The 24,489-nt window shown below is 36.6% G+C and overlaps 1 protein-coding gene across 1 annotated transcript in view; it reads right to left on the bottom strand.

Annotated features, from left to right (window-relative positions):
* The window catches only part of LOC128967635 (dynein axonemal heavy chain 5-like), a 149,822-nt gene that overhangs the window by 108,787 nt on the left and 16,546 nt on the right, over positions 1-24,489 (bottom strand). Inside the window, exons 16-36 of the mRNA XM_054381818.1 lie at positions 23,308-23,459; positions 21,941-22,148; positions 21,169-21,256; positions 20,930-21,053; positions 20,665-20,828; positions 19,546-19,638; positions 18,452-18,655; positions 16,681-16,761; positions 16,184-16,588; positions 15,909-16,027; positions 13,494-13,630; positions 12,295-12,457; positions 10,089-10,200; positions 9,637-9,765; positions 8,199-8,398; positions 7,938-8,091; positions 5,425-5,691; positions 5,101-5,229; positions 4,480-4,695; positions 2,714-2,860; positions 1,027-1,199 (exon numbers count right to left, since the gene is read on the bottom strand). Of these exons, the coding sequence (XP_054237793.1) occupies positions 1,027-1,199; positions 2,714-2,860; positions 4,480-4,695; positions 5,101-5,229; positions 5,425-5,691; positions 7,938-8,091; positions 8,199-8,398; positions 9,637-9,765; positions 10,089-10,200; positions 12,295-12,457; positions 13,494-13,630; positions 15,909-16,027; positions 16,184-16,588; positions 16,681-16,761; positions 18,452-18,655; positions 19,546-19,638; positions 20,665-20,828; positions 20,930-21,053; positions 21,169-21,256; positions 21,941-22,148; positions 23,308-23,459 (3,465 nt within the window). The remainder of the gene's footprint in view (positions 1-1,026; positions 1,200-2,713; positions 2,861-4,479; positions 4,696-5,100; positions 5,230-5,424; positions 5,692-7,937; positions 8,092-8,198; positions 8,399-9,636; positions 9,766-10,088; positions 10,201-12,294; positions 12,458-13,493; positions 13,631-15,908; positions 16,028-16,183; positions 16,589-16,680; positions 16,762-18,451; positions 18,656-19,545; positions 19,639-20,664; positions 20,829-20,929; positions 21,054-21,168; positions 21,257-21,940; positions 22,149-23,307; positions 23,460-24,489) is intronic.

Raw genomic sequence — 24,489 nt, 5'->3', positions numbered from 1 at the left:
CATTTTCTTGATACTGTCTCTCCCAGTGAGCAAAAATATTGTCTATGTGGTAGTGCTGTCATACTCACTAATCAACTGCTTGCTTACTGCTGCAAACACATCCCTATCTAGCATAGGAATAGTAGGGTATATAACATGGAATTAGGCAGATGTGTGCTAAATATCCAAAGCCAGGTATCCAAGCACAGTGCTTTGGCTCTCTTAAATAGCTCACTGGGCAAAATTTCAGTTCAGAAACTGGCAAAAGGCTGAAATGTCACTAGTAAATAAAATCTATCAGCACAGAGAGTGCAAAGACAATTTCAAGATTAACTCAGTGGCCTGCAGTCATTCTTCACACAACAAATAACAGAATATGCAGTCTTTTGACAATCCTATCCACACTTAAAAGCTCTGGTAGAGTAAATACATCTGTCTCTTGCCTAACTGAAGTACTACCAAGTACTTTAGGAAAATATGCATCTAATGGAGTTTGTACCATGCTGTACAACTCACAGTCCAGCAATAAAACGTTCTCCTCTTGTTTTGCCTTAGAGCCTTTCCTGTGTTTGTACTCCTGTAATTCTTCACAGGCCTCGCCTAAAATCATATTTGCACTAGTTATTCAGTGCTATATCCTGAGTTATTCCTCTTAACCCCTAGGGTGGTTTCAAACTCATCCCTTCCTATAATCCCAAATTACAATGTGACTACTGGTTTACAGAAAGCAGCAATATATTGGGGTTTAGATCTGCTCTGTTCAGGCTGGTGAAGCGTACAGCGTTCAGGTACATTTACCTTGAGCACTAGTAAGTTTTACAGTGCATACCACAACAAACACTCAGGAGAGAATCCAAGTCCCCTCCTCGATGTGGCTACTTTCACCAGTTGAACATATAAGCACTGGCCTCTGCTGTTCATGTGCGATATTGCAGCATTACAGTGCAACCAAAGAAAGAATTCTGATTCATGGAAGTTAAAGGAATTAAGTCTAAGGCGTTAAGTCTTAGCTCCGGTACTATACAATATGTTGGTTTTTATAGCTACCTGTCAGTTAAGGGAGTTATAACAAGCCTGTCTGTACACCCTAAGTATTCATTGCAGTAGGTGAACTCTACATCAGTTATTTGGATGATGCATTTATCCAAGTCTTCAAGAAAATAAAATCGAGACTGTTTTTGCCATTCAAAATCAGAGGGTGATTTAATGTTCATACGAACCTATAATGGAAAAGAAAAATCATTAATAAAGAAATGAAACAAATGCATCATAAATTCCACACAGAAGTCTACTATGCATACATTCAAGTTCTGGAAGAGCAGACAGAGAATCTGTCAAGAATCAAGACATTCAGAATTATATTTTCAACTTGTCTATGACGTGATTTGAACCTTCTGACAGCTCTGATTTTCCTCTGAATTGCTCACATGGATTATGAATTGTGTCTTAACAGAGATACTGAAGAACAGTGATGGAAAACTTAATTAAAAAGTAACAATACTGTTTACATTGCATGGTACCTAGTGACATTACTCACATAGATACTAAATCATGGAAAACACCTGAATATACTGTATATATGTCAATGTGTTCATTTATTGGGGATGCATTTTTCATTCTCAGCTTGACACACGTATTTAGATTTCTGGCAGATTAATAGATCTTGATTCATTATTTTTGACACTCTGTCTCTTACAGAAAATGTAGTCTTGGTTACTGGCATTGCAGACACAGTGTAAGGTGAAGAGGAAGTTCTGGGTTCTCAGTAAGTGCTCTCTGATTTCTCCCAGTCACAAAAGGATGTATTTAGCAGGGAACAGGAATTTTGAGAGAGGAGAGCAATATGACATGTACCAACTAACAACCCTTTCCCCAGTTTTGGACTTGCCTCTGTTTTTTTTCTTTCACATACAGACCCTTTAAATTTAACCTATTTTCTGTCATTTAATTTTCTTATAAGATGAAACTAAATTAATAGTTCATAACGAAATGTCCAATTAAGAGAATAGTTATGAAAACAAATTAAAAATTAGAAGCAAAGGATAAAACCCCATGCCTACCTTAGAAGCTGGCAGTTTTCTTTCTTTCAGTAGTTTTTTTTTCAGGACTTCCTATCTTTCTTTACACATGCACTTAATTTTTATCTTTCTACCTCATATGCATAAATTAAACAATGCAGTATTGAATTATTGACCCTTGTATCATGTAAGCACCATGAAAGTAATTTTAATGCCATTTTAATAATTACAGTTTCATGTATTCAATATACTTATCTAACAGAAGTTTGATTTAACTCAATAATAAAAAAATAAAACATCTGTTCTGATATTGGTGCTACCCTTTTTAAATATATGGAGCCTCAGAGCTTTAACCTTTGAATGACTATTACCTTAAATCAACACATACACTGGGCTGGAAATTGTACCATTGATAGCAGTACTGAAGGGATTTTTTTCCACTTACATTTCATTTAAATAAGGTGTTACATTTTCAATGTGAAAGAAAAGTTTAATTTAAAGAGTTTAACTGTTATGTTTGGAGTAAATTTGTGCATGAGTATCAGTAACCATTTAAAAAAGTGAAGTCTGAACTTATGAACATACCTGTATATAATTTACACACTTCTGGATGACACTGATATTAAATGTCAGATCACAGCACTAATGTCAGAGCTATTCAGAGAGAACAAACTGTAAGATTTGTTAATAATTCTTTTATATGAGCAAAAACTTACCAAATCATCAAAGATATCCTTCTGGTGCACATGAATGGTGATTAAAGTTTCATATTTTGTGCGCTCCATTCTTGTCAGATTGTGGGTTGTCATATCAATCAAATCATTTAAAAGTTCCAAAAACTTCTGATTTGTCCTGTGCATTACCTTTTCCACATACCAAGAACAGCCATATAAATACCAGCATCATTTCATTTTCCAGTGTTTACAAGAAAAAAAACCAAAAAACACCTGCAAACTTATCAGCCCATGACATCTGTGATCTGCTTTGTATTCATTAGGCTTAGAATCCTAAATTTGGATTTGCAGGCTGCCCTCTGTACGTGGATTCTTAGCCCAGGAAAGTACAACAAGGTTATATTTAAATGAGCAGGTCACATCATAAGATTTTACTCCAAGGCTGTTGCTCCTTTTACTATCCATTACATCTTTAGCTGATTGCATCCCTGCATACTTTCAGAACCATCAGTCTCTGCTTTTGGGTACTGCACTCTTTAGGAGGAACAGGAACCTGGAGATCTATCACATCCTCTAACCAGAGGAGGAAGAAAATGTAGTGTAATTTTAGATGCCAGCACTAGAATAATAATTTGTTTTGTGTCATTGGTTTGTCTTACAACATTTCACAAAATACAATACTGACTAGACAATACTGACAAGTAAACAGCAGCAGCTTCTGTCACTGATGTTCCTGGCCAAAGCAAATTATAAAGCATTGAGGTTTCAGAAAAGCAGCTCATATATACCCCTGTTCTGAATGTATGAGAGAACAATCATGCTACCTTTCTGAAAATACATGCAAAGCCTAAAATTCACAATGTTTGATGATTAAAAAATTCTAAAACCACTATAAAACTAACAGAGTACTAACCAACCTCCCCTCCCCTCCCCTCAAACACATGCACACAGTTCATCCCCAAAAAAAGGAAAATTATTTTCTAGTTAACGCAAAAGAATCTTTGCATCTATCTAGTATATGAACTGTAGTGGACTAAAAGCAGGTCTATGCCCTCTTAAAGTCTTGGACAATGCTAAAAATGTAGCACTGAGTGGTCTTCTCCACAGTTTGCAGTCCTCCTTTTCATGCAGTATCAAAGTACAGCAGGATACCATTCCCCTGCATTTACTTTATGGTAGGATGATGTTAGTTTTTAGTCAAATCTCTTTATATATTCTTGATTAATAGCAGTTTTTAGCTCTTTAGTTCACATCCTCTCCTTCTTCCTTCATAAGTTCAACATTAGTAAAAACACCTTGGTATTAACACTATCTTCTCTTGTGTTTGAGACTAAACCAGTGTCTCCTAAAATGGTTCCTATTCTTTTCCTTACCGAAGAAATAGAGCCTACCAAGTGAAGAATCTAATACACTCTGTTACAGTACACCAATGACCATGAAGCACACTTATACCCCCAAATTTTGGGAGGTTTTTTTTTTTATTTTCCCAAATTTGATTTGGGGACAGAAATAGGATAAAGTTACCTATATTCCCAAACTGAGAAATTGTCCCTTCCCAAAATAACTGCACTGACAGAACAATAGAGAAAATCACAGGATTAGGAATAACTCTAAAACACGTGCTGGGGGAGGCAGCATGACCTCTTTATATTTATTTATTGTCATTGTTTTCCTGTTAGTTTATTTGTTATGCAGGTTACTTAACTGGTATTTTGTGCTTTTTCCAACGCACTGCTTGGAAATTTTCACAACGTGCACTGTTCCGAACGATGTTTTTAATTAATCCCCAAAGATTCATTAAATACTACCTTTTTGTCTGCTTTGGCACTGTTCAGTGCATTCTCTGCATCTCTGGTCCAGATCATTTGTATTCCCAGAAGTCCTATTTGTGCAGGAAACATTGCCTGAAAGTCATACAGCTTAAATCCTGAATCACTAATGGCCATTGATGCCTGTCTAATGATGGTGTGGATTGTTTTCCTAATTCCATTCAGCAGCTGACCTAACCAGAATTCCACATTGCCCTGAAATAAACAAGAAAGCACTTTTAAAGAATTAGTTTATGAATAATTCACAAGGAGAAAAAGCCCTACACTACTTTTTTTAAAGTCCTTTGCATTCCCATTTCCCTCTTTGTTATTCTCTAAACTTTAAAAGATTGCTCTCCTCCTGCTCCACTGTCCTTCCAGAGATAAGTGATGGATTTGACACTCAACATCAGTACTGTTAAAAAAGCAGGTAAAGCCATTGTTTCAGAAGAGCATAAATGTCCTGTCCTTTCTGGCCTTTGCTCTTGCTCTTCACATTGATCAACAGCAAGGTTTTTATTCAGCTAGTCAAATAATAGCATGATGTGATACTGTTGGCCCCTAAAACATAAATCTACTTTAAATCAAGTAATGAAAAACTGCAATATATACTTCCATTACCTGAGCTAAAACTGGTTCAATAATATTGACCTGTTCGCCTTCTTGAGATTCAAACAATAAAATCTGGTCGTAGTTTTTTTCATGAAATCCCACTCGGTTAACATTGTCAAACAAACTTAACAAATGTGCCTACAATAGAAGGAGAAAATAAAAGCAGCTCCATAAATGGATCTGATAGGGCATTCTCACTCTGTCTTGAAGTTCTGTAATGAAAATTTCTATATATCTTTCCATAAGTGAAAGAAATACACTCAAATAAGTAACAAAATACTGATTAATATTGTTAATATTAATATTAGAACATTATTGCCTTATTACTTATACCTGAATAGTGTGGGAATCAGATGCCTGACCAAGGATTTCCAGAAGAGCAGGGTCAGATACAAAAAAAAATCTTGGAAATATTAACCGTTTTTGTTCCAGATACCCAGTCAGTGATTTCTGACAGATTTCCAATTGTTCCAGCAAATGTGGTAACAGTTGTGCCAAAGTCTCATCTCCAACACAGCACTGCACAATGTTTGATGTATCATGGGCCCTCTGCATAATTCTCTGCCATGCTTTATCAATGTTCTGAAATCTTCTGGCTTCCTGGAGTACATGAAAAATGTGTATTAGCTCTTCCTCATATTTGTCAAATTCTAAAAATTAAAGAATTCCCTGAGACAAGGTAACAGTTTAATGTTTCCCTTGCTGTTCAAGTCAGCTTTGTGAGACTAATGTATGAGTATTTCTGGCATGGTTATAACAACCAGAAGAGAAGGAGTACAATGAGACAGCTCTGGAAATGTCTTTTGCTTCATGTTGCACTCCAAAACTGTCTGTATAAAAGGATTCCAACACACCCCAGAAAATTCAAACATCAGCCTTCCCAGAAATTACATTCTTCCTAGTAGCAATACACAATGTCATGTAATGTCTGCTCCACACAGGTTATCAGAAATAAATTAGCATTAATACTTGACAAACAAAAACACTGTAAGTAGTTTGAAGCTGCTGAACTTGTAGAGCATTGTAAGTGGAGGAAAACAAATTCTCAAATACTGAGAGATGGAGAAAAAAATATTTTTCTACATTGGGTATTACAGCTTTAAAAACAACAAAAGAAATGTTACTGGAATCACAATTTATTGGAGAGGCAGAAGAGGTCTTAAGAGACCATCCAAAGCCATTTGCCTGTCACAAGACAGTACCATAACCATGCCACTCTTGAAAAATATCTGTCTGTCTTGTGTTTAAAAATGCTCAGTGCTGGAGATTCAGACACCTTTCCAGGCAATCTTTGCTACTGAGCATAATCTTTCCTGTGTGTACATGAATTACTTTTCATCATATTCATAGATACAGAGAATACATTGTTTTCTTCCTGTCAAAAGCAATCCTTCTTTTCTGTACAACTTATCATATCTTCTCTTAGGTTTTCCTCTCCTTCAAACCAAATGAGCCTAGTTTGTGGAATCTTTTTTTGTGCATCATTTTTCCTGGACAGTTCCTAATTCTCATGACCCTCTTCTGTGCTCTCTCAAATGTGTCTGTGTGTTTCTTTGGCCAAAACCAGGTACAATATTCTAGTTATCAGCTATCGCTCATTTTGCATTCTGCTTTTCTGCCTGCATTGCACACATTAGCAACGTAAAACTCATTTTCTGATAGTACTATGAGAGACAATGTCAAAAGCCTATCAAGATATATAGCAACTACTATTTTTCCTCTATCCTCAAAGCTTGTTGCCCACCCTAAAAATAAATTAGATTTGTTTGACAGGTTTTGCACTGACTGTTACTCATCTCCTTGTAATTTCCAGATGCTTACAGACAGTTATTTCTTGCAGTATTCATCCAGGAATTGCAATTAAGCCCACTCATCTATCATTACTCCTTCACCAAGCTGTTCCTTCTTCTCCTTCTTTAAAGATTTGCTTTTTTGCAGAACATGGTTCATGTATCATCCTTGCAAGAAGTAGCTTTAGCAGTTATCAAATACCTCAGCTGTGCTGCAGCATTTGTTCATCTGCAAAAGCTGTTTCTTGAGCCTCTGATAAGGATTAACAATATAAACATATTTTATGAAATAACAGTAAAGAACGTTTCGTTAAAAAGAAAATAATGTTACATCTGGAAATTCTAGGCCTTCAGCTATAAAAGATGTGGCCTGAAATAAATTCATGTTTAATGATTTCCAAATAATCACGGGTGTGTTAAGTTGCAGCACTGGTTGATCCAGTGCTATTAAACTGTGGTGTGTTAGAACTATGTGAAAGCTTCTCATTAGGAGACATAATAGAAAGGATGACTTATTTTAGTATTTTTCTTCTGCAGGAAGTCAGATCATTCCTTAATTGTTTTGTAGTTGCAATCATAGAAGGTCATAATTGCCTTTTGAAGAGGTTAGAATAGTTCACACTGATTAGTACACATGCAGCTGCCCCAGTCTTGTAGCATATCTCTGTGGGAATCCCTTATACTGAGTCAGAATTCACACAGAAAAGCTGTCATTCTGTAACAGCATAACTTAGAGCCTGTAAATATGTGTCCACAGGGATAAAGAGAAGTTTGCATATATAGCAGAAATGATAAATCCGTTTTGAATCAGTAACTAGTCCTGAGCTGTGGACTATCATATGATTCACTAATATTGCAAGCTGACAGGAATATATGAATTAAAAATAGTCCTGTTCCTGTAGATTTGACTGACTTCTCAGCAGTTCAACTAGACGTACCCCAGACTGTCAAACCTTATTCTGAACTGCCTGTATGCAGCCCACAAAAAAGTACATACATTACATGCATTGGTACAACATATTGCCATGAACATATTGATACCATAAATCAACACACCTGAGGTAGTTGTTTTGCAATGTCTCCACCAACAAACACAGCTTCAAGGTAAATCCAGAGGTTTTGTACAGTGATCCAGTTTTCAATTATCTCTGCAGTATTGGTTAACTTCTGAACCCACTGTTGTATAGTGGACTTAAATGGTGCATTGTATCTGTATGAACATGAGTTGAGCGGGGGAAAAAAACAACTAAGATGATCATTGTTTACTTTTAGGCTTGATTAGATTTTCACATTATGTGCATTTATTAAGTTTTATACCTGCTGCTCACGAGAGACCCCAATAGCATGAGGCTGTCTTCCACCAAAGCTATTTTCTCCGAGATATCTGATCCTTTCAAAAGGAGTTCTCCTCGAGTTTTAAATTGGCCAAAAACGAAACTATGAGTACCCCATTCACTGATGACATGCTTTAATTTTGCTTCAATGTCCTTCTCTTTAACAGCACTGATGCAGATATCCTGTGTAAAAATAAACTAGTAAATTACGTTCCTCTAAGCCTAATATAAAGACATTGACACTTCAGTGTGAGCTTCAGTGTGATCTCACTTCAGTGTGAGCTCTAGATAATGAAAATACACTTTAAAACACCTCATAATTATTATATTACAAACTAGATTATATTACAGCACTACTTGTAGCTTGTATTTTGCTACTTCTTGTAACTGAAACATTTTATGGACTATATCTTCACTAGCGCTAGTAATTTTGAAAATTCACTGACTCAGCAAATCTGCAGGCAGAATTTGCCTCTGTATGTATTAAAATCTGAAGTCAAACACACCTACTGAGGCATTTAAGGAAATACAGTCCAGGCATAGAGCACTGGTGGACAACATGACTGTCTGCTACTTCTCGAAGGCAGTGAAGACAGGACTGTTACAAAATTGGTTACTGCACCAGACAGAAAAGGAGCAGCTACTTGGACCCCAAATTCAGACTTAGAAGTACATTGGATTCCATCACAGTTTTAAAGTTTATTCTTGAGTGTAAGGCTGTAACTCTGCACCTTTCAAGTAGCTTAAATTCTTGTCTGGAAAACAGGTACAGTAGAGGTTTGCTTTCATCTTAGTTTTTGTCTTGTGGAACCAGACAAATCAGGTCAGTGTTGTGCAGGGACCATGGATTTAGCTAAGTGACCACAGAACTGATTAGAAATTGTTTGGGTTTGACGTCTTACTTTTTAGCTGTACTTTGTTCTTGCAAAGGGATAATGAGCATAAAGCTAATGTGCTTGCTGGATAACTACTGTGTCCAACAAAAACCAAAAACCAAAACAAAAACCAAACCACAAACTCTACTGTGTTCCAAGGATTTAGAGTATTTAACAGGATGAGACTTACATCAACTGTTTTTTCACTCTGATAAGATATTTAAAAGGAGCTAAAAAAAAAATACAAGTTAGTAGGCAGAACCTAAATCATAAGCATGACAGAATCACACTAAACTTAAAGCAGCAGAATTCCATCTATGGAAGGATTATTGCAATACCTTCTATCCATGTAATCTTCCTACAGAATAAAAAGGAAATAAACTAACCATCACTGCTAATACCAGTTACCAAATTCCATTTTTCAAAAGAATTACCCAACTAAGGACAAAATTTTTACTGTTACAAAGCTGACTAGAAGCAGTATTTCAAAAGCAGGGAGTCCCAGATTGTGAGTCATTCATAAAAGCAAACAGAAAATACATGTACCTCAATATCTTCTTTATATTTTAATAAAGGGGCATCCATTATGTTTTTCAAAGAGAAATTTTCAGAGTCAACATCAAAGCGATGCCCAGTCACTTGTCCAATTCTTTCCCAGTGTCTTGACATCATTGCCTAGACAGTCCAGAGGAATTAGGGAAGATGAATTAAATTTCATTCTTAGGACTAGAATGGTCACATACTTTTACACTGCATCTTAAACAAATAGAGGAGTCTCAATTTCCATTCCACTGAAAGCATTAATAGTTCTTCTAATCATATCATGATGTCTTTTGTTTTGCTTTTTCTGTAACTAAGCCTAACTTGATTTTTGCCACAAATAGAGCTGCTTTTATCTTTAAAAAAGAATTATGGAAAGCATCTTACAGTCATACAATATAGTCCTCAACAGAGTTTTTCAAGTGAATCTTATCTCCAAATTACTATGTTGAACATACTTTGTTTGCCATCATTTCAAGCAAAGGACAGCTCTCTGTGAAGTCATCAATCTTCTTTTTGAGGTCTTTAAAAGCTTGCCATTCCTTCAGTGCTTTCGGTAGCTTACGGATTCTTAAAAAGCACACAAAAGAATAGATATTTTATTCTTAATAATCATATCCCACCATTTAATGGTACAATATATTCTCATTTTTCAACCAGTGGACCGGGACACTGTAAATGAAAATCCAGTTGCAAGTTAGCAGCATAATATATAGCTGATTGTTCTGACTGTAGGCATGAAATGCTGATGAAGACAGTAAATTGGTTTCCATTTCAGTTTGAATAACAGGAGGTTAATTTCATGTGCAAACCGATGTCTGAACTTAAAATTTTTCAGTGCCATTCTTTTATAAAAATATTTTAAATTTCACCAATTTCATACAAAGGGAAAAGGATCACAAAGATATTTTTTTGAGCAAAATAAAGTATATCCTAAACTAAAATGGACTTGTTTGCAAACAGAAAAATACTTCCATTTCAATCAAACAAGTCCTATTTTATACTTAGTTTGTACAAGGGATATTTAAAGAGAAACCTTACTTAATACATAATTCCAAGATAAAAAAAAATTTGAAAATAAAGTCTTCTACTGTGAATTGTCACATCTCCACTTGCTTCTAACAAGTCATGCCAATTGTTATTTGCCAAATCTATGGACCAAAGACTGACAGCACTTCTCTTACAGCTCGATAGCAGAAACAAAAAGCTGCATAAAACCATCCCATAATGAAAAATTCCTTCAACATAATTCTCCATTTTTCTCAGATCAAAGTCAGACAGATCTGTCACACAACACTGCAGTATGTGTGAATTCTTCCATGCTTGCTGGTAAGAGGTATATGAGCATGGACATACTGACATGGCACTACTCACTGTAGTCTTTCACCTTGAGCCCACAAAATCCATAGTATTCAATATCCTAGAGAAAAGTATTGCAACGTGGAAACTACCACTCTTCATGTATCTATAAGGCATTAAAGAGTAGTTCCTGGCTACTTCTATGCTGAGACACAAGCAACATTCTTCCAAACTTCATCTTAGGCTGGAAATGGGATCTCCTAGCTTAGTAATTTTTCTATACAGATACTTTTTTCCTTTGCCTTTGCCTCAGTAACATCTTCTAACAACAAGTACCATGAGTTATACACTATCAAAAAGTTGCTCCACTGATCAGGCTTAAACTTCCTTCTTCAATTTACTAGACATTCTCTTTACACTATATTACAGTAAAATATAAAGGGAAACTTCTTTCTAGCTGTTATTATAAACATTTTTTTTTATAATGGATATGGATAGGATAGTATAGCACATTTCTTTTCAAACTTCTGTATGTAATTTGGTTCTCATTTATATTCTGTAATTCCCGTTAAAACATAGACTGGTGCAGATAAGTACTCTAAAGGAATGGAGGCACAGAATTCTTAAGACCTGCATACAGACTAGACTTTTGCATCTAACAAAATTTCCCAGCAATTCTGTCCAGACTCCAGTGCCCAGAATCAGAATTCAAAGAAAGCTGGCCATGTGGAAACAATCCAGATGCTGTTTGTTCATGAGATCTTGCCTCTGAGAGAAGTAACAAGCTGGGTCAGGGAAGTCGTGCAGCCTCAACCATGGCTGTTGAGAAACTAAAGGTCTGTCTTTACCTAAACTCCTCTCATTTTAGCAAACCACGGTCTCACCTAATAGTTATTTTGCATGTAACATGGAAAACATTCTTCCTCTCCAATCTTATAATAACTCTTCAGAATTTAATGTGGCTACCTACTTTTGTTGAAAGAATAATTTCAGTTCACACAATTGCACAGAAGTGAACAGTGACTTCAAAACTGTGTCCAGCATCACAGAGAAGGTAATATGTAGAGATAAACTATGCAAGTTATTTATTCTTACAGCCCCCTTACCACGGGTTTATGTATCTTATTCATAACTACCATGGCAGTATACCCCAACAAGCTTAGAGTGACTTGCAGATTGAGCTAAGTATGGTCACGCAACAGCTGCATATTGCACCACAACCTGCAATTAGTGTAGCTGTGATGAGCACCTGAGCTTGATATAAAAAAAAGCAGATTTTTGCCACTCAGGGCAACTTTCACAGGATAATTAACACTGAAAACTGAGAAATAAAAATTTTATGCAATTCAACAAATAATAACTTACCTGCTTTGAAAATCCAGAAGTTCATTGTTAATTTTTTCAGTATTTAAATCACTCCAAAGTATTTCATTGTATCCATCAATATTAGCAGTAACTGAATTATAAAGACTGTAAAGTTTCTGAAGCAATGAAAGCTCACGTTTGATTTTGTGCAGTTGAGGATACTCTGTTTCAAATTTTAAAAGAATAAATTTGTGAATGCTCATTAGGTATAACTGTATTCATGAACACAGAGATCCGTATATTTCTAAAACTGGTATTTAGTAAATGTCTGAAATCAGATCTGTGGTCTTTTACATAGTATAGTAAGACAAAATTTTTCAATTACGTTATGTAAGAACTTCCGATTTTGATGTAATTAATTGTTTAGATTGCTGAGTTTTATAAACATTTTTCTATAACAGTATATGTAATCTTATAAAGAAGGTGCTGCAACTTTCTCTGAGGAAGATAATGTTGAAAAAGAAGCTGAAATTCAAAGGAAAGCACATTAGTTTTATACAACAATTAAAATGTGCCCCGTCTCGGTTTGCACTATTTACTTAAGAGGCAGAGATGGGCGACAAGGGTTGTGCTAAAGAGTATATTACACAATAAAAGTATTTTAAATGGACCTCTTTTGTTGTAATTTTTTGTTTAGTTTCTCTCATATCTTTGAGAATTTCTCATTAAATATATCGTGGTCACTACATATGTCTTCAGTCAGGAAAATATACTGAATTTAATATGTACTAATTAAAGTGCTTATTATACATTCTGCTGTAACTTTAATTCACACCACAGTCTTCCAGATTTGAGAAGTATCTGACTAGGAGGCAGAAGGATGTTACAGATCAGTTGCACAGCCCAAGGGAATTCATTATATACCTGGAGCAGGGACAACTTGAGTACTTCAGCAACATGTTCACCACATTTGTGCATGGAGGAATACAGATGGGAGAAATAGTTGGCTCTAAACAGAAAAAGTAAGAGAGCAAAGCAGCTGAACCCTGAAATACTCAGAATAGTGCAATATTTTTCCATATTTTATGTATGCGCAGACTGAGAGTCAGTTTCGTACAGCTGCTTTTCATAGGAAAAATAATAATAATTTAATGCAAGGAACTTTTCTACAATGAATCCAGTATTGAAGGTGTTCAACAGAACACAGAAGGAAAATTTAATAGCCTAGAACCAGGTACCCATATGTCTTGAGAAACTACCTGAGATAGGAAGACCAAATAATTCTTCTCCAGCAGATAGAGAGATATACTTCCTCCACAGGTCATCAAATTTGGCTTGAAAGATCTGTAATCTGTCACTTGCTTCATGGGGAGGAACATTCTCCTCACTTGGGCCCCTGTAAAAAAACAAACTTATTCAGTGGAGGTATCAACCATAAAGGTTTCTGAAAGAAGCACAACACAGATCTGACTTGCTGAGCAGTATTTAATATTTTTTCTATACATTTTCAAAAAAGATACTAAAAGAGAAAATGCAAAGTATATTCAGTGTCCCAGCATTACATATTGAACAGTCCTTGAAAGAAAGACCAATTTATTGTCTAACAAAATTCATCTGGGCTGCTATCCATATTAAATACAACTAAAAAGACCTATAATTATTTTATCTTTGTTATTTTCCATTTCTTTTTCTCTGTAAAATACATTTTAATAATTATTTTCATTTCTATTCTTAAAAAGAGAAAGACAGCAGGTATATCATTCAAGAGAGAAAACTGTGGTAGCCTGTATTAGAATCATAAATAAGCACTTGGAAAAATAACACAAAAAATATGATTTTGCCCTAATGAGTATGTTTCAGCAGGACTAGGTGCAATCCCCAGTTGCCATGCCTGTAACCACTTCCTGAGTGCATCATAGTATTTTGATATTAAAACTCTAAGTATGTCCTCTTCTGTTGTGCTATGGGTATTTCTAGAAAGAAATACAGACACACGGACGTCAGAGAGTAGTGCAAGCTGGCTGCTTGGCAAAGGACATGGAACCAGAAGGTGACAGCAGTAACAGTGTCAGCAGAGGCAGTAGTCAGGCCCTGATTCCATAGCACCTGAGCATGGAAAGCAGGGCAGGCTGGGGACAGCAGTCTGGTTCAAACAAGAGTCCAGATCTTTAGACAAGTCCACAATAATTACACAGAGGCAAGGTCACGCGGGGAAGGTGAATCAGAAAGTCAGGGTCAAGAGTAGGTCTAGGGAAGGCAACCAGGATGAGACACAATCCAGTGGTTATCAGGCTGTTCTGAGATCAGGCTGAGTAGTGAGTCTTTGCACTGGGATCCAAATTCAGCTCAGTAGGGTCAATGACCAGGCACAGGCATAACTGCAACAGAGCTGGAGCTGTAGGTCAGGGAGCCAGGGAATGAAGCCTCAGCTTAAAAGCAGATCCCACTGGAAGGAATTTCAGCCTTGCTGAGGCCTCCCAGCACAGCCATGTGAGACTGCTCTGCTATCAAAGAAAGGAGGAAGCCCTCAGATGTACTAGCTCTAAGTTGTCACTGAGCCCAGGCAGCTGAACCCTCAGGAGGCAGGATGCTCTCAGGGTCCCTCCAACTGGTAGCAGTCACCGGGTTTTTCCATGAATTGCTGTAGAGAACTGTGAGAGCAAAACTGCAGGCAGTATTATCCATGCACCCACATTAGCAGCTTGATGCTTTAGTAGGTTCAGTTTAGGTGCAAATACACCTTGTGTCTATAGCTGAAGTCTTGAGCCTTGCCCTCTAATACACTGATAGTGTGCCTTCAAAAAGTTTCACTCCTGGGGAAGCAAAGGCTGAAGCCAAGCATGCAGTTACCATATGGAGCACCTTGCTTGCAACACCTACACAAAAGCATCTGCCCTAAGAGTAGAGTATATATTACTCAAGACCCTCTAAGAGTGTGTGCTCTATGCATGCACTGGATTCTTTTCATAACAGTAAAGTACCCTGAGGAGGCTGTACATAAAGCTGTTTTACACTGCCCATGGACTACAGGAGTGCAGTGCGTGCCTAAGGGTCAGCTGCTGACATGAACTTCATTGCCAGAAAACATACACTATGGATGTATGTTCCTAGAGCCCTAGAGGATCATAGCAAGACAAATCCTGTCTTTCCTTCTTTGTTGCTAATGCAGAAGTGCCCAGTGAAGCACAAACATCCTGTAAGTGAAATAAAAAAACCAAAAATTTTGAAAAAGGCCAAAGTAAAGTTAGAAGTAAGACTGAGTAACAATCAGTGAACTTAGAAATACCCAGAAGTGGAATCTCCACTCAATTTATATACTATATGCTATTTTGAGATTCTAAATAGTTTATATATATATATATATTAAAATTATATCTTATATTTAGAATCTCAGAAATATTTCAAATTTAGATCTGGATTGAGAACTTGATTGTGTTGTTTTTTTTTCCCTAACCTATTAACTCCTCCAGAATTTCACCAATTCCAGCCAGCATTGAAATCATGGAAAAAAATCTGTGACAGCCCATCTTCTAATCTTCTGAAATTAGGGGTTTTTTTCAGCTGTTATATATACATTGAGGGTGCACAGTATTTATTCTCTGCAGCCCTTTAGATGCCCCATTTATGAACAATCACTAATAAAGCATCATTGTATTTCATCACAGGTCACCTACTTTTCATAATAATCTTTGTAAAAGTCTGCAGTATCAATCTTGAATTTTTGAACACCACTCAGTAAATCTGTTTTCATATCTGGCTGTACCTTCAGCAGCAAGTCTTCAACCTGCAGTGCCTACATGCAGACAAAGAGGAAAAGCAGACAAAAAAGACACAGGAAAAAGGAATAGTTTAAAGTAAGAAAATAGTTTTGTTCTAGCATTTCAACATTTAAAAGACTGACAATAACTTTGCTATATATATGACTTGAGAAATACTACGGCTATGATACCTGTGCATTTAGGTTCTTCCAGGCATAAGCTAATCCATCAACTCTTTCTGTATTTCCATCTTTAAAGAACAGATTGTATTTGTGAAGTACAGAATAAGATTCTTCTATAGGTCCAACTGTCATGTCAATTTTAATCTCATTCTCACGAATTTCCTTTAGTGCTTCCATTGCTCCCCGTACATCATTCAGGTCATGTATAGGTGTGCTTAATCTCTTACTGACATTTTCAATGAATGAATAAATCTCATCCATGTCTGTGGCAGATCTTTTATTCAATGCTAATCCAAATGTTCTTTGTCTTGAACGGCATTGCTGAATTAAAGCTATTTTCAGTGAGTCTGTTGCAATATCCACCGATTCCAGTACACAGTGACTTGGCAGTTCCCTGATTTGCATTTCTAATTGCTAAGACCAAAAAAACAAAAAAGGTGGTTCAGCTTTTAATTTCACTACAGTTTCCCTGGACAGATCATTTTTATTGGAGATATAATACTTACAGAAAAATACTCAATTTGAGTTTGGAATTCAGCCATTGTTGGTTTAGTATCTATAAACTCCCTCACTTCTTCCTCTGGATCCTATATAAAAGAAGCTTATTTTAATGATTATTTAGCATTAGTATTACAATAACCTAAGGGGAAGCCATCTGCCTGATGTACTGTGCAAACACAAATGTTCCATTTCTTAAAAAGCTTAAGATACAAGCATTAAGATCAAATTATTTCACTTGAATTGCTTTTCCTGACTCTTTCTTTAAAGCCTGTGAAATCTATCTGCAACTCAAAAACTGGGACAGATCAGGATATCCTTTATCCATCCAAATATTACTGCAAAATGTAGCTGTAACATTTTTCTGGAAATATTCACTTCTCCGTCTCCCTTTATCTCTGCAAACCCCCAAAAGCAGCTCACATCGTCTAACAGGTATTTAAATGGCAGTAATTGTACTCAGCTATATTCACTCTTTCTGAAATGGCCTCACCATTTGTAGGAGAAAGAACAGTTTGGTAGGGAAGGATAGATCTAAGGGAAGAGAGGGCATTTGGCTTGCTGAAGATTGTTTAAAGGCAACAGAGCACAGAGCACCCTTTCTTTTCACAAGAAAGGCCTCTCTGCAGAGCCAAGAACTTCTGTGCCACCAGCTCAATAAATGTGTTAGACTTTCAGATCCATTGCAAACAAATGACCTTCACTCAGCTCAATGACATTATAACATTTATCTACAGTCTGCATCGTGAGTTCCCTCAGCTGAGAAGCTGTTACAGCTTCTGGCCAATAATGAGTTACCAGTGACAGTTTCCACCGGTCCCACAAAGATTATAAAGACAGGGGGTAACAGTGCCAACTCCTGAGGAATTTTAATGTTAAGAAGCAGATTAATTGACTGGTTTAGAGGATTTTAGTAAAAAGGAAACGTCATGCTACTGCACTATCCAGCCTGATGGTTTGGGTGAAATGACATACCATCAACATAGGGCTAGATCAAACAGTAACTCCAAAAACTGGGGTAACTAAGCATTAAGAGTTGGGACCCCAGAAGCCATAAAAAAGTGAAAATGTCTGTCTTAGCCTGAACTAACCACAAGAGTTGGCTGTGAGAACGTGGTCATCTATGATTTGGTTTAGGAAGGGGAAGTCAAAAATAGAGAGCAGTTACAAAGATAAGATTACTCTCATTTTGATTGATCCACAGAGTTGAATCTCACTAGTCAGAATGTTTACTTCATGACATATCTCCTGCCAAGCAATCTTCACATCTTTACTATTTATGCTACTGGGCCCACTTCCTAATGAAGACAATTTCATCAGCCCAGTTCTTCTTCTGCTTAGGAATCCTTATTACTGAAATTAGTTTATCATTATTGTGAAGAAATAGAAAAGCTGCTTTCAGCAGTGGTTGCTGAAGAAGAATTTGTCAGTTTAATATTCAGGACTAGTTTTGTAGTCTGCAATTTCTCAGAGATTCTGCTAAACTATTCTTTTTTATAACTTAGGCAGATGATGCTGTGAGAAAGATGCATGTGTATGACAGCATAACCTTGTTTATGCTTCTACATTCTTTTTTGTTCTGCTTTCTTCCTAAGATAGTTTAATTGGTAAAGAATAATAGGCTCTGGATCACACAAGAATAGCCAGAGAAGGTATTAGGGAGTAGGAGCTGTATCACAAAACCAATGCTTCCTACTGAGGAGAGTCTTGTTATGCAACCCCAACCAGTTTATTTAGAAGATTTCACGATACAGCAAGATTATTACATATGGATTTAACCTTGTTCCAGATGCTTGAAAATTCAGAAAAGCTCTTCAGAAGATCCGATACTTCAGTTTTAAGAGATAAAACAATTGTACTTAATTGGATCACCACTTTATTTACATCCTTATGCTCGATGATCTGCTTGTCTAATGGTTTCAGTGCAACCATCCTGGTGAGTTTGCTCTCATCACCTAGCTCTACAGCAACAGCTTGTTCAATCTGGCATAAATTAAACAAACAAACAAAAAAAAAACATGTCCAGTAGATTTTTACTTAGTTTTACATTGACATTATGGACTGCCCAATAATGCATGCACAGTAAGTACTTCTAAGAACAGAAGGCTCCGCAAGAAGACTCCCTGCTCTTACTTTGGATTTTTACTATAATTCTAGTGTTAAAGTTAATTTTATTAAAAAATGCACATGGAGCTCTATATTAATAATTTCTGAATTATATCTGTCAAATATGCATCATACATAAGTACAACTGTACTGCTTACTGCTCCTACACAACTGTTCAGGTTTTGCTGCTTTCTTTAGTGCAGAATTACAATCTATGCCATTCTTGGCCAAAAAAGTCCTGGGGGCAATGTAGTGTTGGCTGCTTGGAAATAAGCAACCAAGACCTCTTGAAGAAACCAAATTCAGCCCGCTCTCTCCTAGTTTGTTTGGCTTTCATTATTTATTTGCAGAACCTGAATGTTTTGGGTTGGTTTGGTTTTTTTTTTTCAATTGAAATGTGCTGATCTGAGATTAACTTAAAGCTTTTGCCTGGAAAAAGTGATAATAATTTATACTCAGCTAGTAGTCCCTATGGATAATTCTCATACATTCTCTGCAATATCATTATCACACTTAACAATATTTTAGAAATACTTTTATTAAAGCAATTTTGGATTTCAATGTTAAAAATGACCAAACATAAGGTTTATGAATTATTGATCTTGTGTTCAATTAGTTGATATAGAAATTAAAAACCAGGGCCGTCACTTAACAGCAAGCTCCACCAGATTGCATGTCAAAGTATTGGTACAAAACCTATCCTTATGAGATTAAGAAATGTTAACCAAAATACTAAAATTTTTAAATAATTAAAACAAAATACTCACCAGCTGCTGTTTATGATGTAAGTAAGCAAATTTCCACAGAGGGATATCTTTTGCTATTGATAATACAATGTTTACTGCTTTGTTTACAGCATTCTGAAAACAGCAAAACATTCTCCTTGAGTACACAGAGATCATGGCAAGTGGGGAGGAAACGCAAAAAGGGAACCTCCAAACAATACCAAAATGGAAGAACTATACATCTGTCTTTACAGAAAATATTTTAAGAAGCATGAAGTAGGATCACCCAAATCACATTTTAAGTGGAAAGAGCACTCCATAAAGCTTTATCACAGTCCTTCTACTGTTCTGTGGTTTTCAACCAAAACTATAAGAGAGCTTTATGAGCACTAATAATGAATCACTGGGGATCATAACTTAATTATAGTACTACTTACCCTCAAATTGGTTATTTATTATTCATAATAATACTTTTCACTTTCACATCAGAATTCTTGAACACATTTGTCTCTATAATCTATACAGGCAGCTATAGAAATTATAATATAACTTCTGTCTCTGCTATTTTTAAATTCTGCTTTGTGGTCTGATATCTTAGTGACAACACCATGAAGGCTGCACATGAAATCGGAGAAAGAATGCACATACTGATTTTTACAGTGACAATGCCAAATGAGAAGTCCACAAATCGACACCACAGACAACTTTGTGAATAAAGGGCAGTGAGTGTAAGTACATGTGTAAGTGTTCAAAGTTTTGCACTGATTAGAGCTTTAGCTAGAAATATTTTTCTTTACAGTTCACTCCTGCAGAATGCTGATTTACGAACGACATTTTAAACTGATAAACATTGGTTTATACTCCAAAAGAGTTTAAGGAGATCAAGTCATGCAGTATCAATGACATTCATCTTTAATTTTGCATTCACTTTGGAATGTCTGCTTCTAAGCAGAGGGCTGTGAATGTAGGTTACTGAGGGTTTTTTTTAAAAAAAAGTTCCTTCTACTGCCCTGCCTAACAAATCAGATTGGTGGCTTCGTGACTTTTCACCTTTTTTTGCCTTCCTTTTAGTTCTTAGATTAAACTCACACATGTTGTTTCTAAACAATGCATTTATAAATGTTTTACTATAATGACTGAGATGCACAGTTATCATGTTACCTGAATATCCTCAAGATTTGGTCTCAAGACAACATTTGGAATAGCCAGTTGAATTTCAGCTTTGAACAAAGGAACCCTCTGGGTATCTACAAACTTGGTCGTCTGATACCTAGAGTCAACAACACGCAATCGATGTTTTAAGGACTCTAAAGAACTCTTCATGCCTAGATAAAAATAAGATTTAAGTGAGGATATATTATATGCCACAATAAGCTTTGGGAAAAAAAAATCTTAAAATTTAAACATCTGAAAAAGACAGACTCACATCTGATCAAAGACTCAGTATTCTTCTGACAAAGCTGTCCCACCAGATTATAATAACTACAGGATAGGCATTCTTGGCAGCGTGTTTTCTGTTTCAGGTCAGTATGTGTACAGATGAATGAATCCTAAAGGGTTAAAAGGAAATTCTTCAGAAAACAGCCACGTTATACAGCATGTAAGTGAAACATCAAGCATCTGACTAGGTTATGAAAGTTACTTTTTACAAAAATGTCTTCTTACCTCCAGAGTTCTGCCAGCATCTGCTTTCAGCCTGTGCTTAAGAATATCTACCAGTTCATACACAGAGCATTCCACTTGCTGGCTTTGTCTACAAAAACAACCTTACAGTCACACATAGGGAATCAAACATATGGAATACTCTTTGGATTTTTACAGGCACGCATCCCAAGTTATACTGTGCAGTGAAGAATTGTAACTACAGGCAAATACCCTTATACTTTCTGATTTGTTCCTATTGCTTGGGCATACAGAGACTGTCTGTGTATTAAGATATGCAGATTAAGAAACCCATTTGCCAGAATCTATTATAACTGATTCAACTGGACTTCATAATACTTAAAGAAGCAGATGTTTTGCACAGTGAGCATAGACATCTTTTTGGAGAAATAAACAACAAATTTTCTGGTATAATCTGGGAAATAGGCACAGGCCAAAAAAATTGCAGCACCAGGAGAATGGGAACTCTTATATTAGCTAGCTAGCACTAAGAATCAAGCAATTAATATGGAGATGAAATTTCAAGTCTTATCCATCCTCATTTTTCTTGCTACTGATAAGAATGGCATAAGAAAAAAATATGAAATGTTAAACACTACAGAAGCAGTGTTACACCTACTTTATTCAAGACACTTGTGAGACTTTCCTTGTGTCCTGAGACTATCATTCTGCCTGGCGCTTTATTAAAATAACACTCTAAAGGCGCATACAAAGGTAATATGTAAATAATCCCTCCCAAACATAGCTTTCCAACCTATGCAAGGAATAAACCTACTGTGACAGTTTGTGAGCAGCAGAGATAGCAATCTTTTCTGTATGTTCCAGGAAGGAAAGCACATCTATAGGTTCATCCTCTGGCAAATTTAGCAGAGCAGTGTTTGACATATCCTCCAGAATTCTTTCAATTCTGCATTCCAGGGTATCAGCCACTTCTTTGACTACATAGTCCAGCTTCTTCAGGGTACTATGAACATTCGCAATAACTAAGCAAGGAAAAGAAAATCAACACAAATCATGCAACATAGAGACCCCTTAAATCTCATCATCCTCTCTCCCAGTGTTCCATTTAATGACAATAAAATATGCAAACATGGAACTGTTCAAAAAACATGTGGACGTTGCACTTAGGGACATGCTTTAGTGGTGGTCCAACATCGTACCAAACACCTCCATGACCATGTCCCAAAGTGCCACATCTACTCATTTTTTGAACACCTCCAGGGATGGTAACTCTACCACTTCCCTGGGCAGCCTGTTCTAATGTCTGACCACTCTTTTGGTAAGGACTTTTTTCCTAACAACCAATCTCAACTTCCCTTGGTGCAGATTGAGGCCATTACCTCTTGTCCTGTCACAAGTTACTTGTGAGAAGAGGCCAACACCAGGCTCACTACAACCTCCTTGCAGGTAGCTGTAGAGAGCAATATGGCCTCCTCTCAGCCTCCTTCAGGTTAAGCAATCCCAATTTCATGTCATCTGTAAACTCACTGAGGGTGCACTCAATCCCCTCATATAAATCATTGACAAAGATGTTAAACAGGACAAGGCCCAGCACTGAGCCCTGGGGAATGGCACTTGTCCAGTTGCTAACTTGATTTAACTCCATTTACCAAAACTCACTGGGCCTGGCCATCCACAGCCAGTTTTTAACTCAGTGAAGAATACACCTGTCTAAGCCATGAGCCACCAGCTTCTCCAACAGAATGCCATGGGAAACAGCATCAGAGGTTTTACTAAAGGCCAGGTGGACAACATACACAGCCTATCCCTCATCCACTAGCCAGGTTAACTGGTCATACAAGGAGATTAAGTTGGTCAAATAGGACCTGTCCTTCACAAACCCATGTTGGCTGGACCTGATCTCCTGGTTGTCCTGTACTTGCCATGTGAGCACACCTAAGATAAACTGCTCCATAATCTTTCCCAGTACCAATTTCAGGCTGACAGGCCTGTAGTTCCCCAGATCCTCCTTCTAGCCCTTCACCTTACTCCTGTCTGATTTACTTCCATAATCAGGAGGAAGGACTTGGTGTGTTTTTCCCTTGCATAGATGAAATGCTTTTCCTAAAAGTGACAAGGAAGTATCTGGCCAATACCACCTAAGAGCATCAATGGTTCATCTCTTCTTCTCCTGTCACATACATTTATTGATGTTTAAAGAAGTCCATGACAGCTGCATCAGGCCTGGGGTAAAAGCATCCTCGACCTGTCCTATGAAAGGTTTCATCAATGGTTTCAGCATGACAGGAATGCCATTCCGACACTCTTTATAACTGATCAATAGATTCTGTAGTCTGCAAGATATAACAAGGTTAAGAATGTGCTTATTTCAGACATCTGAAACACACATAAGTTTGGACGCATTTTCTGTTAAGATTTGCAAATTCCAAGTCCATGTTAAAAATAAGAACTCCTCCCAGCTCTTATGAGGTCAAACTAAGCCTACAGCAGAACCAGACTGGGGAAATAACCACCTTCAGGAAACCTTCAGGAAAGTGACTATGATCTCTTTAGATAACTTTTCTTCCAAAGAAAGCTTATTACAGTTAAAAAAAATCAAGAAATTGAAAATGTATTTTTGTTCCCTTCTTCCTGTTTCACAAGACACGGTATGAGATGACACTGATTACAAGAAAAGCTAGATCCAAACCATTCAGGGCACCAACTATCAAAGATAAAGAGGCCAAATTCTGAATCAAGACTTAGAAAAGTCCTGGGTTCCTTATAAGAACTGCTGCAAAACCAGTAATAGCTGTGTTCTGTGCCAGATTTAAACCTTAACTTTAAACATCATAGTTAGAAACCATATACTGAGATAACCCATTCACAATATATCCAAAAGTGTTTTTCCAGAGCAGCTTAGGTAAAAATATGCAGTCTCTGAATATATCTTCATTGTTTGGGGAGTCAATCTGAAGTCTTTCTTAGAATAGAAAGTAAGTTTGGAATTTTTTTAATTGAAAATATTTTATGTACTCTTTTTTCTCTCACATGGCAGAAGTTGGATAGTGGTTGCTTGCTAGAGGACTGTAGTACATAGAGTGGTGCTTGTACATTAAAAATGTTAGGTTAATTCGTCCACAGATAATTAATTTGAAATATGGTGTTGTAAGAGTGAAAGACTGAATGCTTTAACCTAAAGAACACATCTGACAAAGGATTACTTTTTTTATGATCTACCATCTGTTATTAGTGAGTTACAGAATTAATAATCAGCACCCCTGAGAATGAAAAGAACTCCTCCAGCACAGAACTGGACTCTTACAAGAAGCAGAAATAAATTGTTTAAAATCACCAGAAGTTATTTCAAATATTCAACAAAAG

The sequence above is a fragment of the Indicator indicator genome, chromosome 6 (assembly GCF_027791375.1).
Source record: "Indicator indicator isolate 239-I01 chromosome 6, UM_Iind_1.1, whole genome shotgun sequence".
NCBI lineage: Eukaryota > Metazoa > Chordata > Aves > Piciformes > Indicatoridae > Indicator > Indicator indicator.
This window is presented reverse-complemented; position numbering and strand designations above follow the sequence as displayed.